Here is a 20,657-nt window from a genome sequence, read left to right as displayed (position 1 = left end):
TTAAATTATATTTAAATTTCTAAATTATTACATAATTATAAATTACTCTGTTCAACAAACAAATTACTTCTTTTTCTCTTTAAAATACCATAATACATCTTCCAAAGATTTTTCTCATGTTGAACACAATGCCACACTACCATTGGCAAAATTTGCATAGATAGTAAATTAAGATGAAATGAATAAAAAAAAATGCTCCTGCAGCACAAAGTTGCACAAAAGTTGCAGCAACACTGCTATAACATTACAACAACACTGTATGTTACAGCAATATTGTAGAAATTTTGCAGCGATATTATTGCAAATTCTATGCTGTATAGGTGGTATATTTGGACATTTTTAATATTTTTAATGACAAAAAAAAATTTTATTTCTAGTAATAATATCTACGACATCTAAAAGTACAAATGAAATACTTTTAAATGGGTTTTAGATGTGATTATACGACTTATTATTTTTATTAATGGTTGTTTAAATTTTAGACTTTACATATAATTATACAGCAAAATTAAAAAATAACTTGTTACTTAATTCATCAACGTATAAACTGACAAAAAAAATAAAATGAACAATCAATGATTATTTTTTGTAATGGGAATATATCTTTATTTTTAATAATTACACTTCATGATGTCTATATGAAGAATTAAATCTTTCAGTATATTAACTTTATAATTTTTATTCTAAGTATATATTAATTTTTTATAAATAATAATATAATATATGATCGAATATAGAGATCTCCAAAGAGAAAAAAAGAATAATTTTTTATTGAACTGTGTAATGATAGATGCAGAAAGTTTAAAATTCAAATAGTCATACTATCTGAAAACAAGCCGTACGCGATTATAAATTAAAATTTATTTGAAAGCTCTTGAATTTTTAAATGTACATTTTATTTAGAAGAAAAAAATGTCATTCAAAAAAATGTTCAAAATTCTACGTGAACAATTGCGTGAGTCAAAAACGGTACTAGAATCCATGTGAAAATCAAATCGATATTTCTAATCAATTTTTTCTACAAGATTCCTCGTAATATCCATCGAGAACAGGTACATGGATTCGATGTGGATTCTACGTGAACAAGAGTGACAATCTGCTCAAAAACGGTACTATAATCCACATGGATTCTACATTTTTAAATCTATATGGAAGTGTCTATTAGAATCCATGTCAAAATTTTGATGAAAATTGATTTCGATTTCGCAAGGAAATGTCAACGTTACAATCACGTGGATATTACGTGATTAAATTTTTAATCCACGATTAGTCAAAATACATAGATTCCACATGGATACTATTTATTCTCATCAGGTTTTTTACCTCAATTTTATTTAAAATCCTGTTATGCAAATTCTGCCAACGACACATTGTAGTCAGCGCAAAAAAAATCTTCCGGGTGTTGAACAGTGTTATTACAGAGTTGTTATCACAAATTATATCGTACTAAATTATTACATTTAGAATCGAAAGACAAGATAGATTTTTCTTGTCTTTAAAGCTATTAAAAATTTTAAACTAAAGAAATTTACAGGCCACTGAATTCGTACGAAATAAATATCTTTATAAGCAATTATAATTTATTGAAGTGTTAATGCGAAGATATTAAGAAATATATGCCAGAAAATGTAGAAAATATATGCTATTAAATTTGCGTGAATTGATTATATATATATTCTGAAACAATTGCGATTCTTTAAAATGTCGAAGGTTTTGAAATATTAAAAATTATAAGTCAAAAAAGGCAGATAGCTGAATGGGAATTGAATATTTTTAATCAATTAAATTTTTTTAATAGATCAAAACTTTTAAAGTTATTAAAAATTCTAAATAAAAAAAATTTAATAAGTTGCTGAATCTGCGAAAATTAAATATCCTAAATAAGCAAGTATAATTCTTTAACGTATCATAGACATAGTTTTGAAACTTAGGAAAGTCATGTGCCATTTAGACAGTAATTTGCTGATACCTGTAATACGCATATACTTCGACATTCACGATTAGATAAGTGGAGTTACACTGCAATTTTGTTGCGTCTTTGATTAGCTTTAGCTTCAAGCGTCGAGACACTGACTTGTTGTGGCGGCGCGTTGTCAATGTTGCCATAGCAACCACCGGCGTGTAAACTCCTAGTGTTTAGTTGCATTTTGTCCGTGTCACAATGCTACCGAGTTCTTGAAGCGTTTTGGAAATGTCGTTGTTCAAAACAAATGAATGGTGGCGAACGCAATGCGGAGTGAATGAATCTTTCGATAAGCACAGCTTGCTGATCACGCCATTGTTCGGGGCTGACCGAAAGGACATCATCGTCATTGGCAGCCACAGCGGCTACCTCCGAATATATAGCCCGTTCTCGCAATGGATAGAAGAGACCAAGTCGCCGAGCGGTTACAAATCCTCGGACTTGATCGTCGAGACACAAATCAGCGACTGTATCGTCGACATGAAGGCGGGCAAATTCGTCTCGTAAGTGAGATCGTGAGATTTGTGAAGTGAAAGGATTATTGACGTCGAATGAAGAATTGCACGTTTTTAACTCTGGAATGCATGGCCTTGTGATGAAGATTTTTGTGAAAGCCAGAACAACAAGAAATAATTTCAATTAAAATCAATTGCGATGAAACAAAATTAATTTAAACTTAATCTATAAAAATGTAAATTTAAAATTTAAAAAAATGTAACAATTAAAGAAAGAATAAATAGATAATTATTATAAAATTTTACAAAGATTCGTTTTATATGCATGTTAAAATTATCAATTAAATATATAGGCATGATATTTAAATAATATGTTAAATTATGTTTTGTATATAATTGTGAATGAAATTGTAGATAAATTATACAGACGCTAAAAATAAATATGAAGAAATTTATTTATTAGTGTCTCGTTAGAACTTTAGAATATTATTTAAAATTTTAAACTAAAGCCATTCTGTTAAAAATTATCTTTAATTAAATAAATGCACTTTGCAACATCGTTTGTTTAAATGTTATATTTTTATATAACATTTATATCGATTACATTAATACTAATTTGTTTCAGAGGCTCACCAGATATTCGACTCGCGATACTGACACCAAAAAAACTTGTCATTTACAGCATAATTTTGAGTCAAGGCTCCGTTGAGCACGGTTTGTATCAGAATATATTATTATATTAAACCGTAACAAATTAAAATGTATTCGAATTTATAATAATTTTTTATTATAATAATTTATACATTTTTATTATAATTCACTTTTCACCTTTAATTTAATAATTAACTGTATAAGTCTCTTCTTATTAATTATTATTAATTATTATGAATTAACTTTCTTCTTATTATTAAATAATACGTTTTAAAGAGTGGTGTGTTTATGGAAATTATAATTTTGCTGAAATATATAAAAGTTTAGTTAGATGCAGACATAAAAATAATTTTGTTGGACCATTATATTAATTGTGTAGGATGCTAAAATATAATGAACATATTGCAAAAAGTTTTGACATTTTAGCAACAATTTACTAGAACATTTTACATAATTATTTTGATAGTCTAACAAAATTATTTTTTATTTGTATCTAGTTAAATTTGTAAATATATTGATAATACCTTAGAATACTTTAGCGCATTCTTTCCATTTAGTAAACAAATTATTGTTTCATCGTCTTAACTTGAAGACATGCACGTTACATTTAACAAAAATAGAAACTAAGCAAATATATACTGAAAGAAGTCTGTATTCTCCGTTATAATTTTTCTCTTTTTTTAATTGGATACCAGAATCACAGTACGCCGCGTGTTATCGAAATATTAATATTTTAAATGTTATGGTAATAACATTAATTGTACAATAGAACAGCTGTCGGAAGAGATGCCAGCACGACTATATAACGACTAATAAGATCGAACAATCGTGAGGGCCTCATGTATAGGTCTGACTGGAATTCTCGCAAGAAATCTGAGTTAAATATGCTTCGTTAATTAGATTTTGCAACCTCAATAAACAAGTATATACGAATAGAAGTCGAGCATTACATGTACGTATTTCTATTTCATTGTACATGTCTTGTAATCATCTTATATTAATATCTCTCATTATCGACTACAACAATTAATTATATTACAATTATTACAACATAGTTGTCATTATTAGATACTGAAAAAAAGATGTTGTTTTTAAGAGCATAATTTTAATTAAAAATAATCTCGTTGATTTAACAACAGGATTAATAAAATTAATGAAATTTTATTAAAACAAGAGGAAGTATTTGTTTCATTAATGATGTTATTGAATTAACAAAATTATTTTCAATTAAGATAATGTTGATACATCATTTTTTTAAGTGTAGATATTTTAATTTTTGTTGCTCTTATTATCGTTATATTATTATACTACTATTATAATTCTTGAGTTCAATGTGTAATTTAAATATTTAGAAAGAGGGGAACGTGTAATTATTTTTCGTTTGGTCTTGAAGAAGCCCTCAGGGTTTGAAGCGGCATCCCATAGACTGTCTTCCAAGAGCCGGTCCTTCCAATGGCCGCATAGATAAAATAACCGCGAACGGTGTGCTGCTAACGAGCATCACAAGCGCGCTAAATTATTCCCGCAAAGATCCTCGGCGATGAGAGATGGAAACGCGCGCGCTTCGTCGACGATATCTCGGAACGATTTTCGTGCGATATCAACGGCAACTTGTGTACAAGTTGCAAAGCTGATACCGCATCGTTTTTTTGTTGTAAAAAATGTATAATATGCATTTGCGAATCGTCTTCATAATCGAAGCGCCTGCGAATTAAAATGTATAGAATGATTAAGAAAATTGAGTAGCAATTTATCGACCATTGCATGAAAAAATCGATATTAAATGAGACTGTAATTTGACTTTCAAATTTTGACGAATATATCGATTATTACAATATCCTGCAATATCTCGATAGATGAGAAACTAATTTTAAGTTTTTTTTTTTTCGTAGAAAATAATGAAAACTTAAAATATTGAACTTCTGGAGTCGTATTTAATTCCAAAAATTAAAATATTACGTCTGATATTAAAAATTGTCCTCTCTCGTTTACCGGACTCTTTCAGAGTTAAAATTTCTTTTTATACGAATAAAATACATATTTAAATGTATTTAGCATTGAATGTGAAGCATGAATATGGGTGTGTTTATGCTAATCGCCTAATCGTACGATATCGCGTATCAAAGTACGAAAACGCATCGCGGAGTCTCGCTCATTATAATCTTGACTAATCGAAAACTTGAGTACACACGATGTACTCGAGTACGACGTCATAACGCGCTTCTCGACGTTTCCGTCTACAGCGATTTACGTAACTCTAGAAAACTTTTTCAATTTCCGCCTTGACTGGTGCAGGTTTTCCTCATGCAATTTGAAATTAAAACGTCTTTGAAAGATCAAGGAGTCGGATCAGACAATTTTGACCCTAGAACGTTATGTGAGGAGAACATTTATCCATTAATATTAATAATCTACGCGATTCTACATATAATGTGGAAAATCACATAATCGCCGCAGGGAAACACATAGATCGGAATATAGATTTGATCATTAAAAACTTACACAATCTTCATCTAATATGTGATGTAATAATACTATTACGGTAAGATATAACGTACAATAATGTTACAATTTAAAATAATTTCTGTATCATACATAGTTCATAAAAAATATCAAATCGTATACTTTATATTGCATACTATTATGAAAAATTCTTTACGTGTATTCTATATATTTGATATACAATCCATGAAAAATCATTTTTCCTTCTTTACAGTCTCCACTATTAATATATTAAATCGGAATAAAATTAAGTTTGTTCGCCGCTTAAAGATAGTCTTTGTGGCTGATAAAAATGTTTACTGGTAAAAATGACCGGTTCAGCCGTTCCGATGTTAAAGACAGACTTTCGCAGCCTCGATCCAGGATTGAGAGAGGCGCCTCGAGCTAGTATCTCGTTAAGTCCAACCGATATTAGACGCAGCAATAACAACCGAGTGTTTCGTAATAATTCGCGAGCACCGTTACGACGTCGAACGCGTTACGTCGTCGAATGCGTATATTTTTTTCGAGCGCGTGAAGCGCGCGATTCCTGGCGGGAACGCAAAGCAAGAACGATTATTTCCCTCGATGAAAAACCGTCCACAACCGATTTCCGCTCCGATCGCACGCTCACACGAGAAAACGCAAATTACACGCTAGTTATTTTCACATGTATATAAATTGCGACTGTCTGATTCACTTCTTTCGTAATATCACTAAAGACGATGCGTCTACTTCCTGACGCCAAGTAGGCGCCACCAATTTTCATATTATTTTTCTTTACATTTTCATAGCAGAATCTTTCTTTAATAAATATTTTCCGTGATAAAACGAAACACGAAATCAAGTTCTTAAACTTCAAATTAAAGCATTTTATATGTGTATTAATTAATGTCCAAACTTGTAAACAAAAATAACATTGTAACATTTTATCCATTTGGTTAAAAATAGGATTTTATTTGCGTCATCAAAGTTTTAATACTTGTAATTTATATTTTTTCGTTCCCTTCTCTCGTATAATTTTCAAATAAAAATATTCAATTCTCTTCTTTTCCTTCCTCTCTCTCTCTCTTTTCTCTTTAAATTCAATGTGATAAGAATATAATTATTTCTTTTTACTTTAGATTTTCTATTTGTTAACACCAACGTGATAATTGCGATAACATCTTGGTTTGAATCAAATTATTCGTTATATGTATACTGAAGATGCTCTAATTAAGACCGAAACGTTTATACAATAATATATTTTGAAATTGTTCTTTTTATATTTAATAAATCTATATTATTTCGCTCATAACCTTGCATAATGGTGTATGCTCTTTATAATATCATTTTTAAATTTTAGCCATTTAAATTTGTTTCTTGTTCTATTTTTTATTTTCAATTTATTTCTTCGTTTTTTTTTTATTTACGTCATCCGAATAAAGGGAACGTATTTGTCTGTACTTTGCGTTCATTTTTTTGGCCCACTCATTATAACACTGCCGTTGTGATATATATATTCAGCAAAACACTGATCGCTCTCGTCCGGACGTTCAAACGCGACCACGATGAATTGCGGTCTGACCTATATACAGACAGGAATCGCGATTGTTCGCCGTCTCGAGCCGCTTGTCTAGCGCAGCCTGAGCTCGCACATCCGTCTCGCATATTTATTTCTTCAATTAACTGCGATATATACACATATGTCTACGAGCGTACGTAATCGGCCTGATTTAATGCCAGAATAAAAACTGTTTCTCTTGGCAAAAATGCGGGGCGATTCTTACCAGTTCTGACAAATGTCGTCCTTGCGATAAAAAAAATTCAAGAAACACATTCCTTCGAATGTATTCATAAACATTACGTAATACTTGATAAATAGATTCTTCTAAGCCGCGTTGTGATGTATTTAATAATTCCAATAAGCACAAGCGAAAGAGAATATAGATAAAGAATAAAGATGTTGTTACAATTGACAACAACTTTTTTTTTGTTAAAAAGTTTATTGCAAGAACTTAATAAATCTGTCATTAAAATTTGAAAATAGGTAAGAAATTATAAATATAGTGAACAATAATAAATCTAAAAAATAATTCATCACGAGATTAAGATACTCAGGTTCCACTAATGTAAGATCAACTTTAATTCTCGGTTTAACTTACTATTGTTTTCTAATTGTAACTTACTTTTTTTTTTCTAATTCTTAAAATTAAATCAAGATTAAAGTAAATTTTATATTAGTAGAACCGGGTTACTCTAAATATATCAATTCTTCTTCATTAAATTAAAATAATAAAATAAACTTACTAGCTCGAAAAATTTTCAGAAATTTTAATTTTTCTGATTTCAATATCGATTACCAATTTTTAAGTTTTTATCTAAACTGATTTAATTTAACCATTATTTTTTATTACTCTTGCAGGGGACCATTGCGACCTGGAAATTGCTTACGAGCATTTGCTACCGCGATTTCCGGCGTCCTTGACGACGGGACCGTTTGGCGGCGTGCGGGGTAGAGACTTCCTCTGCATTCAGTGCCTGGATGGCACGCTTCTCTTTTACGAGCAAGAGACTCCCACCTTCAGCCTGGTTCTCAGGAATCGGTTGCTGCCAGAGCCGATCGTCTACGTTTCGCGGAACGACATCTTCGTAACGCCAAGCTCCTCATGGATCCTCGAATGCTACAGGCAGGTTGTTCCACTATGCCATTCCAAGTAGCCCGTCAATGAACACCTGCCGGTGTGCAGATAATACGACCGCGATATATCGGATTACAGCCTCGTCTTTCAGGATTATGAGCTGAGAGGACGAATGGAAAGATATACAGTTCACTATCACTAGATTCGCAACAGTAATGGAAGAAAAGCTTTTTATTATCAAAGGATTTAAAAGCCACTCTAGAACTTGTAATAAGAAAAATATTATATAATATATCACATTCTTTAGTATTATCCTCAATTATTTGCGAATAATTATCAAAATTATTGATTAATAATTTGATTTGTATTCTAGCAAAGTTGTGACGATAAAAGCAATAATGCAAAACAAAAAATCTTTCAGAAATTTATACTTTCTTATATTTCCAAAATTTGACGCGTAATTTATATAATTTACACTAGTAAATAAAATAAGATTTTACATAGATTTACGTAGATTTATATATTTTTCGCGCAGGTATAAGAGTATGGCGGAATTTGGCAGCAAGGATCGCTCGGAAGAATCAAAGAACTTAGAACCGGACTGGAGTTATAATATCGGGGAAGCCGTTCTCGATATCGATGCCGTTATTTTGAGCAGCTTCGAGGTCGGGATTCTCATACTCGGCGAGAAAAGTCTGTATTGTCTGAAAGACAATTGCGTCACTCTGAAATACTCGAAAAGGCTCGAGTACAAGGCACTCTGTTTTCAACCTTACGTGATAGGTAATTGACGATGGACTTAAGAACTCGACGAGAAAAAAAAAAGAAAAAAAAAGTATATTAAATTTTGATTAAATCTTATCAAAACATTTTTTTTTCGAAAAAAGAAAAAACAAGGATAAGACAAATTAGACAAATTAGAGAAAACCGTGTGATTGGGCTAGTATAGTTGACGCGCGATGCAACACGCCTAATTAATTATTTTAATGAATAGAAGATAAATGTATTAATTGAGTGCGATACTTATAGAACCGGATGGCAAGCTGATGGTGCTTGTAATCGCTGACACGAACACCCTGATGATTTACGAGGGCACGACTCTTAGGTGGTCAGCTCAGTTACCTTTTACTCCGGTTGCTGTAACTCGAGCACATTTTCAGGTAATCAATTGCATAATGCCTATATTCGTATTTTTCGCTCGATGCGGCATCTCAAAATATCGTACAAAGCACCATTTGAGAAAGAAAATTTAAAAGAAACCAATAATTTTTCTTGATTATTTGAAATAGCAAGGTTTAATATCATAACAGTTTCCTATTAATCCCCTTTATTAATAAGTGTTACAGTCAATAATTGTTACACTAAAAGTTTAATTAATTTGTAATATAACATTAAATTTATTTAATATTATATTACAAATTTTTCACACACTTTTCTTCATGTACGTTATATGTTTACAATGGATAAATAATTTTTTTGTTAATCAGCTTGCAATAAGTAATACTATTATACACATAACAATTGATATACTTTTTTTAAAAAAAGAAACTTCGGTTATAAGTTCCAAGATCATATTGATAATTTATTGGTCTACTCAGACTTTTTATTTTATCATCTCATTTCTAATGGCATTGAAATGGTATGGCAACGTAACAAATGGTCGATATATTGTATCTGACAAGGCAACTTTGTCAATAAGAAAAGACTGAGATAAAAATAATCGGTTTTCGAAAGGTTGTCTTATCCAGATATTGGATAGTGACACATAGGTAGAAAATATGGGAGAATTCCTTTTAGAGGAGGGAATGAGACAGAAAGAAAGAAAGAAGACCTCGATGGAGCGCATATCTACATACATTCACCATGATAGTCCGCAATCAAAGCCGATGACATTTGACAAAGAAGCGAGCTGAGACCTTCGTCATATCGGTGTATCCTCTTCCGTGTCGCACTATCGGTACCGCCAGCCGTTGTTTCTCTGACAACGTTATGTCAGGCACGGATCTATCGTGTCCTTGTTATCAGAAGCCTCTTTGATGTAACTTCTATTCCACATTTTAAAGAAATTAACGAAGAATAGAACAATCTTGAACTTCTATAACAACAAATCTTGTGAAACTTACACATTTTGTTTTTCCTCCTAAGATTCTCTAGACATTATAAAACAAAATGTATCTCGATAAAATTCAATAATGTACATACAATTATACAGATATATGAAAGCAAATTTTTCACTAAAAATTTTACTGTCTTTCACTATAGATTCAAAGTTAATTATAGATTACAGTTATGTCTTTTATCTGTCTGCGAAGACCGTGTCAAATGTCGACATATAAAACGATAATCAAATTGCTCGAGAACACGTTTGACCATCTTATGGATTGTTCTCATTTAAGAATTTTTGAAACCGCAAGACGGGAAAGAAAAAAAGAAGTGGAGATAAAAGCAAAGAGCTAACGTGGCAATGATCGAAAGAAACATTCAAGGCTTTTAACATCGGCGTCACCAATGAAAGACCGGGAAAGAAAAAACCGCAAGAGTGCAGGGAAGGACGAGGAGTCGGCAATTATCACCCTGGTTTTATCTTATCGTCCTGCCACAGCTAGCACGCGGCCAGCAAGATTACCATTGTTGTCTTTCCGGAGGACACAGAGCGCGCGAATTGCTGGCTAATTAGCTTAATACCGAGAACTCCGGTTCGTTAATCAGAGAACTATCGTCGCGGCAACTGGAGCTGTTCCGCATCGACACGAGAAAACGCTTAGAAAACGCTTAAATCAGCCGGACACCAGTATGAAAATAGCGACGAATGATTATTTTTATCTTATCTCGCGTAATGACAAAAGCAGAAATAGCCTTTCAGCTTGCTGTTATGAAAAGAATCTGCCATAAGCGTTCGAACTGAAGTTTCACACGCAAAAAAAAAAAAACGATCTAATACATTTTTCTTTAAAATGAAGAAAAAATAAAGTTTATAATTAGTAATAAAATAGGTAGAAAGATCAAAAGTGTACCGGATCGTACTCGGATTACTTCAATTTTTAATCTGAAAGGTCAGATTACTTTTACGAGCAGGTCTTTAATTTAGCTCTTATATTGCTTTTACACATCCGTAGGATAATAACTATGATGTACAGGCCATTCCAGGTCTCCCGCAGTCCCTTTTTTTTTATCTACAGTTTCTTTGACCAATTTAGGGTTGATTTTTCCTTTTGCAATTGTAATCTAGAGTTTAGTATTTCTTTTTTTAGCACTTAGATGGAGTGATCGTCGTTCTCTCCGAAGAGGGCCAGCTGGAGGCTTGCTACTTGGGCTCGGAACCGTCGTTATTTATCGCGCCTCCTCTGCATCGACGCGGTTACGATTACGTGGCCGCCGAAGATGAGCTCATAGAGCTGCGCAAATTAGCGAAGAAAAATAAGGCTTCCGGTATGAACATAATATGAATCATCGATACACCTAAAACAATCGTTACGTTAGCGATACAAAGAATAAATCCTCTACTAAGAATCTCTTCAAAGTCCAAATCATCTATAATTAAAATTTAGTCTTTGGCTGATATTTCATAATCGATTCTCGTATTTAAGATCATCTTAAATACAATCTTAAGATGTCACTAATCCAATCAGAGGGTTGTATCTTAAGACATTACTTAAAATATAATAAGAACCGAATATATGTGAATATATCGACTTTTATTACAGACATTAATTATTTTATAATCGAAATTATAAGGCAATCAACTCAGTGACGTCACCATGGACGCTGAGCTGATAATATCCGTGACCGTATCTGCGGATCTGGAACCCTGTCCACGCGGAAACCAGGACGACAGTAAGGACGACTCGGAGGGTCGTAATTTAATGTGCAGGATCACCATAGAATTGTCCACGTACATGACGCTTCGCGATGTTCAAGTATACGTGGACGTCTCGAAGCCGTTTGTCGCCGACAAGGATCGCCACGTTATTACCAACCTTTGTAAGCAAGTCACGTAAAGTTACATATTTACGGGGCAAAGACTCGAACAAGAAAATAGCGGTTTCAGAATCAAATTAAAACGCGAAAAATTAAATGGCACCGTTGGAAAAAGATACATTCTTCACGCATATTTATTTTTTTTTTCTATTTCTTATAATCAAAAGTGACAGAATTGCTATAGAATGTCAATAATAGCGGCTAATTCGTTAAGTATGTCACTCCGCTAATTGATCATGTGAATGCGAAGGTGACAGGCACGTTCTGCGCGCAATGATTTACCCAACGATGGATTTACCGGCAATGTCATCAGACGTGAGAATCACAGCGAGCTACGAGACTGCGGATCGTGGGAGCCTACGTGTACTTCAGAAGACGACCCAACTACCCCTGAAGATGATGCTGAGGGCCTGCCCACCCGAGAACACGTCCACCTTCACGGCGACCATCAAGTGCAGCGAGTCCCTTGTGGCTTTCAGTCAGCTGTTTCCCGGTAAATTCATCGGCATCGTTTATAATCCTCCTTACCTCTCTCACCTTTCGTAACCAGGGCTGCAACCGCGATAAAACTATTCCCCTCGAATCTATCGCCGACAAATTTTTCTGTGGTTTCATATAACAACATCGTTACAAACTCCCCGAGAGTCCCTATTAGATTCGTTTAATTAAAATTTTAACTTGTAAAAATTGTGCACTACAAATACATTGCATTATATTGAGATTCAAATAGTTCTTTCTGAGGAGATTTGAGTTTATATCTTCATATTTATCATAGAAATAGTGTGACGTAATTGATAAAATTATATATATTCTTAAAACTTCGTGTGTGTGTCACAAAGTGACAATACGTATCATCTTCAATGAAATAGATATATGTATGTATAAGTTATATGATATTGTCGCAATTATATCATCAATTCGATAAAGAAATGCAATTGATATCTAAATGTAATTCTTAATGTACAATTCTTATGAATGTCATCGATATATGAGTCATGGAGAAATTGATTGTTTTCATATGTGACATTACAGACGGCAGCTTTGTGTTGCCGCCCTGCTGATCCCATCGTCGTAAAGGATTCCCCAAAATCTCACGGATCTTTTTTATTTCCACTACCTCGTATTTCCCCCCCCCCCCCTCCCGTTATTCCCCGTCGGAAATTACGGGCTAGGAAATTGTGGATAGAGAATTAGGATGTCTCGTTTGCGAACGGCGATATTAAGGAATCCAGTCTCTCTCGTTTGTGGTTTAAACATGCGGCATCTCGGCCCACCTAATACGATAATCAGACATCGCGGGCCTCAGGGACCTTACCCGGACCTCTTCAATCACGGCACATTTTCTTCCTTTTATCGGCCCCTCGACTTTAAGCCTCGCACACCTGGTAGATTCGTAATTTAAAGTCGGTAAAATTCTCGTTAAGTGAATTCCTTCCCTCCCATGAAACCGCCAAGAATAAAAAATATCAATCATAAAAATATCAATGTCTTGTTTCAAATCTCACATGAAATACAAATGATATCCCAGAATTTTCAACTGTAATTTCTATCATAAAAAATGTTTTAATAAATTTAAGCTATTTTTAAATAATTTCAAGAAGTTTAAACATTTATTACATATTGTTAAAATTAAACATTAATTGTTTCGGTCGTCAAACGCTAAATAAAGATAATAATGAAAAAATACTCTGAGAGAAAAATAAATATATTAAGTCTTAATAAATAATTGTTTGAATAGTACTAATATTTATTTACAGAAAATAAATATTTGCTAAATAAAAAATAATAACAGTTAAATCAAATTAATGGTTCTTGTATTAAATATGTTTACATTTAATAAATATTCATTTGGCAAATCCATCCATATAAATATTTATTAAAATTGAGTTTTTTCTCTCAGCGTAAAAATCGTCTGAATTAATTAACTGAATTAATTAACTAGTTGAATTTTCTTATTTAATTGTTTTCTCCAGAAATATGTGAGAAATTTGCGACAAAATTTTAATCGTGATAATTCTTCGCAGAGTTTACAGGAGATGTACAGAGGCAAAATTGGAACGTACTTGGCTTGCAGCACTTGCAAACTGGCAGTGTAGTGACAATCGTTTCCGGCGCTACCAGCAATCGATATCGAGTGCAATCAAATGACGGACTTTCGATGGCCTTGGTGGTACAGCAGCTGATGAATAGGCTCAAAGACAAGGCCACCGGAAACTTTACGACTGCCATCGCGCAAAATCACATACAACTAGTACAGTCTCAAATGGAGGCGCACTATCATAGTCGTCAGAAGGTGGACAAGATCGCGGTAATTTATTTAAATAAGGCTTTTATGCAAACTATATTTTTTTAATTTTGACATACAATGATCAAATAATTTAAAAAAATACATTCATGTATGCAAACATATATTACGCTAAATGTAATTATAAACGTAACAAATTGCTTCTAATTGTAATTATTTATTTATATCTTTGACTTTAGATAAGACATGTAATATTATTTTATTTTTAATTCAAAATCTAATTGCTAAATATTTGTCCTTCTCTCGTCTTTTTATTAAAGTTTCTATTTTAATTTTGACTTCCACCTTGTAAAAAAAACTGGAGCTTCGATAAGCTAAGAATTTCTCTGTAAAAATCTACACAATATTTTGTATGTATGAGAATTTTTAGAATTTTTATTTTTCTTTTCTCTACTTAGCTTTCTCCCCCTCCCCTCTCTCTCTTTTTCTCTTAAAAGCTCTCTCTTCTAATTTTGTCTCTTCCATAAGATTTGAAAATTTTTCGCAATCAATTGACGATGCTGACGACATTGGCGGCGTTCAATTCATTAACATCGTCGTTATTCATTAACATCATCGATTAATTACCCATTTTTCTCTTCCTCAGCATATTTTTTTGTTTGCAAGTACAGAGTGAGATCGGGCTACTGTCGACCCAGTTGAGAAACATCGAGAGGAGGATGCTGCGTGCCGTGAGAGAGCGAAATACCCGGTCTCTGGCCACGACCGGACTGCCGTTCCTCTTGGAATCGACCTATCGCGCGATCTTCGCGCTTCTGGACGATCTCGCGATCGCACGAGCGGTAATTGACCAATGTCCAACCCTCCTACAACTGATCCTTTTCTCTTTACAGCGAACTCGTTCGGAGATCTATCTTAGCCTTTAATCAGATGTACGTTGAATTAAAGTACGTTCAACGTAAATCTAATTTCGTAAGATTTATCGTAAAATTGTTGAAACAGTTTGACTACTTTTAATTTTTATAAGCACGCTTTTAATCATTTCTACCTACGCTGCAGTTAGTATCATCTATAATCTATTTGTTACGTATATTAAAAGGATTAAATCTTCGTACTATCTTCGTATTTTTTAATAATAAAGCAGTAAGAATTCGTATTGTTAAAAATATGGCAACAAAATTTGATCTTTAACTGGTTAAAAATTAAATTTAAAAAAAATTTAAATAGTTTTTCCTGAATGGAAGTTAATAATATAAAAATTTTTATTTCTGTTATATACCTGTAATTAAGAACTTGGAAAGAATTTCTAGTTACGATTTCTATGCATTCTCATGAAAAAATTGTAATAAATACATTCTCAATACTACAACTGAAATGTAGTCTCAGAACCTGCTCGATAATGCTCGCAAGTCGCGCACGTTGTAATTGTCCGCTGCTGCAGTTGCCTTCGCTTATTCACCCAACGCTGACAGCGATGGCGAGCGGCGACCATAATCTCGGCAATATAAAACACGCGAACCACTTGACGACCGATCGCGGTCGATACAGTACGCCACGTTTTATCGCGCGCCGATCTGGAAGCGGAGATGGCAATCGCACCGATGCAATGGCGGTTTCGCGAAACTATATCAACGTACTCGTGATCGTTACTCGATCCCTCTCGTCGCGCTCGAGTGGCTTATTATTTGCGAGATTTATGGCATTCCAGGAAAGGGAATTCGATGTGAGCGTCGATCCGCACGATGTGCGGGAGAGTCATGTTTAGATAGACAATAAAGGGAAAGAGACAATGACACGGGAAGGATCGTTTCGGTGTGTTATAAAATTAAATTGAAAAACAATTTACTGAACTTTAATTCTTTGAATAGTATTAATTGTGAGTAAACATGTTTACTTACAGTAAATAAATGTTTACTCAATAAAAATGGCAGTTAAATTAAATTAATGATCTTTGTAGCAAATAATTAGTAAATAATTACTAATCGAACACATATTTATTAAGATTTAATAATTTTTTTCAGTGCAGGCGAACATAAAAATTATCGATATGAATTTACTTTTGTGTAATCTTCAAAATCATTGAGCTCCTTTCCATCTTCTTTGTATATTTGAATTCTATAAGGAGCCATCAAGTTAATCCGTGACAGCCGACATGCTGAGAATGATCGGGAAATTAAATTAAAATTAATAATTTGTTAATCCCGGAGAAAGTAACAAATACGAGAGTAATCTCTCCATCCATTGCAGGAATACGTTGACGTAAATGAAGTAAGTTAACGAGCGAGTATTTATACTTTCGTATTAAAATCGACCTCCTCTCGAAGGATATTCCAACAATGAGGACTACTAACAATCTATTCTAATATCAATGAAAATCGTTACACAGTTTCGACTTCTTCAATATAGAAAATATAAACGGTTAATGAATGTAAAAGAAAAAAAAAAAAAGTTAAAGAGAAGCGCCTCGTCAAAAAATTACCGGTTCCAATTCCTGACCTAAATCTCAGTTCGCATTATCCGGACAGATTGGCGACGTGCAGTCCGTCAATGGCGGCGTGATGTAACGCAGTAATTGGGCTGTTGCAGGAACGGGAACGCGCCGGCCACGGTCTGCGGTGCGTCGTGAGGTTACTGCTCCTGTTGTTGAGGCTCAATGTAAACGACGATAAGTACGCGATGCTCGAAGCCGCGATCGGATTCGATCCGCAGCTGTGCGACGAACTCGTAAGTATTATAGCGATCCGCAATTCAATCTCTTCGTTCTAACAATAAGTGGCTAAAATATGTCCGACTATTAAAAATATAATTTCGATTAATCGTTTGGAAGAAATATAGATTGGCCAGTTGTTTACAGTGTAATCGCAATGTAATTGGTGTTGTTTTCTTCTATTTCTTTTTTTTTTCGATAAATATTCCTTCGATCGGTTTTCCTCAGGACTGGGAAGAAATCGCTGATGTCAGCCTGAGCGCTTTTCTACGATCCACTTCGAGAAAATCAACGAGTCATCTGGATACGAAGGCCACGACGTTAACTAAAATGACGTCCGCCAAAGAATTCGCCAAGTTGAAGAAACGTTTGGTACACGCGATTGAACGTCTTGATAGCTGCCGAGAAGCTGATATAGTCGAGAATGAACAGTTGGAAGCTGCAAGCGAAGATCATACTTCTTCTTAAAAATCGTTGCGTTTTCCGATATAGAAATTTCTTTTATATAGTGTATAATTATATAGTGTACAGTGTACAACTTTCACTTTTCTGTAATTATTTTTACATTTTCTAATTTATTTTTTTTATGAAAACTGAAAATTATCATAATAATAACGTTGCATTCGAAGAAAAAACATGGTACATTGAAATAAAGAATAAAATTCTTATTCATATCGTTACGAAATCACTGTCATTTATACTTCAACCATTTAAAAACTAATTCATAGTTGTTGATATAACTTTAAATTAGATTTTAAATGATTGAAGTATAACTGACAGCGATTTCGTAATGATGTGAATAAGGATTTTATTAACTTTGATGTACGTACTAATTTTGCCTTAATTATAGCGTCATTGTAGTTATTATGGTAATTTTCAGCTTAAATGAAAAAGATACATAAGAAAATGTAGAAATAAAATGATCTCTGAACGAGATCGCTAAACAAAAATAATATCTACCATTCCAAATGTATTTTCTCAAATATTTATTACAACAAACATTGAAAATAGAGAGAGAAAAAAGTTATTAGAATATGAAATTAAATTTTTCATCAGAATTCGATTCTTGTAAGATAATAATTTATCATCAAAATATGTTTCTTCAATTTCATACGTAAATTTCTTAAAATAACAAAAAAAAAAAAGAAAAGACAAAATTCAAACACAGAAAGCGAAATTTGGATCTGCTGTGAGGGTTCTCAAGATTCGCCGACATGATTGATCGCTTCAGCATTTTTAATGAGATTTGCAGGAGTATTACTGTGCGTATTGGGCGTATCTTGGCGCCGTTGCGTGTGCATATACCGATAAGCTACGCAGGTGCAATACACGCATATTACTTATGCACGGACACGCCAAGTCGGACAGGCGTGCGGTTTACGTAAGTGCGTCTATACACGCGCCGGCGCTGCGGCGATAATTTTATTCCATCGCCTGCGGCATATTATTGAAATAGGCGAAGTCGAACAGCGTAACGTATAGTTTGAGTGATTCACTAGCTGGCGCCACGATTCCGCTTTTTCGAGGCTAATTAATGGGAAGAATGTATGAGACGGGAGAGTATGTGTTTAACTCGCCGGGACCAATAACAGCCACGCGCTTTGTTCGCGATAATTTTCTTACGAGAGCGTTCTCTGTGTAATGTTATGCAAAGTGCTTGCCCCGTGTAGAATGGAAAGGATCGTAAGAATTTTTCAGATCCCAGGCTGTTCGCACACGCTGTTCGATACCCGCCATGACAATAAGAGACATGCAACTTATCGAATGATTATAGCATTGTTACGAGCAGAACGACTATGCTCCTGTGTGACTCTGTGTGACTCTGTGTTGACTTTTTCATTATAAACGATTATAATAAAATTATCTCAGAATATATGAATTCTGTTTGAAATACATCTTTGTGATTACAGCAGATTGTACTGTTTAATAGAATGTTGAATTAAACTTTATGTTTTCATCTGTTTACTATAATAAAATGTACACAGAAAAAGAATTACTTGTGTTAACTAAATACATTTTTCTGAATTATAATTTTAAAATTGAAAAAAATGATTATTTCCAACAATGTGTTTTTTTTTTGTATCAATGAAATATTATCTTTAATGCAGTGTCAATGAAGAAAATGTTTTATTGGTGCAAAAACACAATTTCAATTTTTTATTTGTTAGTAAAAAATCTTCATATTATTTCTTCTTCAAATTTTTGTTTATCGATTATATGATTGATTTTATTAAAAACGTAAACAGAAAATAAACTTTTGTTGGCCTAATCTTATTTCAGTATTAAGAAAGTAACGGGAGAATAACAAATTGACTTTTTTAACATTGACGTAACGATAACGATAACGAGTTACTTTTGACTAACGGTAACTAGCTACTATTTTGACATAGTAATGAGTAACGGTAGTTACTTTAAGAAGTAATTTTCCATTCTTTACTTTTATTTCATTTTTATATGCTTTTATGAAATACAAGTTTCATATAAAAGCATATTTTTTGCATTTTAAGAAATGTGCAATAATAAGAAAAAAATTTTTGCCTTATAATATTTATTACGGATTATTTTAGTACATTCGTTTCTTCAAAACAAGATAATTTTTAATTAGAAATTTTTTTAATTAGTAAATTTTTTTCATAAAATAGGTCTGTGTTATTAAATCTTGCACATTCGTAAATAAGCTTGAATCTCTCTTTCGATTTAAAAACTATTAATATCAATTATATTTATACACCTTAAAATTTTTTCTTTTCATTTAAAGACTATCAATACTAATTATTTTTTTATTTTTATAAATTTACATAAAAATTAATGAAGTTTAACAATTTTCGCGTTTAATATTGTACTTTCGACATTGCGCCGATTCACACGACGGGAAAGAGAGACTTCTCTCGTGAGCATGCAGAGATGCGTGCTACGCTCCACGGCTTCCCACGAGCATGAAGAAACAAATAATCGCGAGGCCCACGTAACCTTTGCCGAAGTGCTCGGCAAATATTTAGACGGCAGCACTTTTCCGTTGCGGCCACTGATGTAACAAATTGAAATATTTGTGGCCACAGCTTTGCGGTTCGGATAAACGTCTTGCGGTAACATTGGCGGATAACCGCGAATATCAATGCGTAAACAATGCAATGATGTAAGCTTTTACAGGCGTAATGTTTAATTATATTGGCATACTGTCAATATAAATCGAGGGCAAGGTTTTCCAGAACTATTGATTTTGTTTTACTTCAGCATCAATAACGAATTTTTCGATGGAATTGAAATTCGTATCCCAGAAAGAGTTGAGGCATTTTATTATTTAACTTTATTATTATTTTAGCATTTTATTATTTGCTTTATTATAACTTTTCAATGTTCAACACGAAATTTCATCAATAACCGCAGCTTGAATAGATTATGAAATCAAATTTTGGATTTTAATTCTTAATTGCTTTATTTTTCAGGAGTTTAGAGAACTTAATAATAATCGATAAAACATTCTAATAATTTACTAAAGTAAACACATTTAATTTATAATTACTAAATCAATCATAAAAATCTAGAATATACCATT

The 20,657-nt window shown here is 33.0% G+C and overlaps 1 protein-coding gene across 3 annotated transcripts; it reads left to right on the top strand.

The window, feature by feature from the left end:
• Positions 1-2,081: 2,081 nt before the first annotated feature.
• Positions 2,082-19,094, top strand: LOC105150936 (Bardet-Biedl syndrome 9). Of its 3 annotated transcripts, XM_011064332.2 has the most exons (12): positions 2,083-2,466; positions 3,044-3,132; positions 7,955-8,219; positions 8,707-8,954; positions 9,201-9,331; positions 11,423-11,600; positions 11,907-12,152; positions 12,400-12,642; positions 14,174-14,457; positions 15,066-15,236; positions 16,981-17,118; positions 17,330-19,094. In XM_011064332.2, exons 1-12 carry the CDS (start codon positions 2,192-2,194, stop codon positions 17,567-17,569), a joined length of 2,508 nt encoding a protein of 835 aa, XP_011062634.1. In that variant the 5' UTR covers positions 2,083-2,191; the 3' UTR covers positions 17,570-19,094. The 3 variants fall into 3 exon arrangements, with proteins under 3 accessions (XP_087260192.1, XP_087260193.1, XP_011062634.1); XM_087404066.1 differs by lacking the exon at positions 17,330-19,094 and having other exon boundaries at positions 2,082-2,466; positions 16,964-17,054; XM_087404067.1 differs by lacking the exons at positions 16,981-17,118; positions 17,330-19,094 and having other exon boundaries at positions 2,082-2,466; positions 15,041-15,130.
• Positions 19,095-20,657: the final 1,563 nt, after the last annotated feature.

The sequence above is a fragment of the Acromyrmex echinatior genome, chromosome 3, assembly GCF_024713525.1.
Source record: "Acromyrmex echinatior isolate Ae372 chromosome 3, ASM2471352v2, whole genome shotgun sequence".
Classification (NCBI taxonomy): Eukaryota; Metazoa; Arthropoda; class Insecta; order Hymenoptera; family Formicidae; genus Acromyrmex; species Acromyrmex echinatior.
This window is presented reverse-complemented; position numbering and strand designations above follow the sequence as displayed.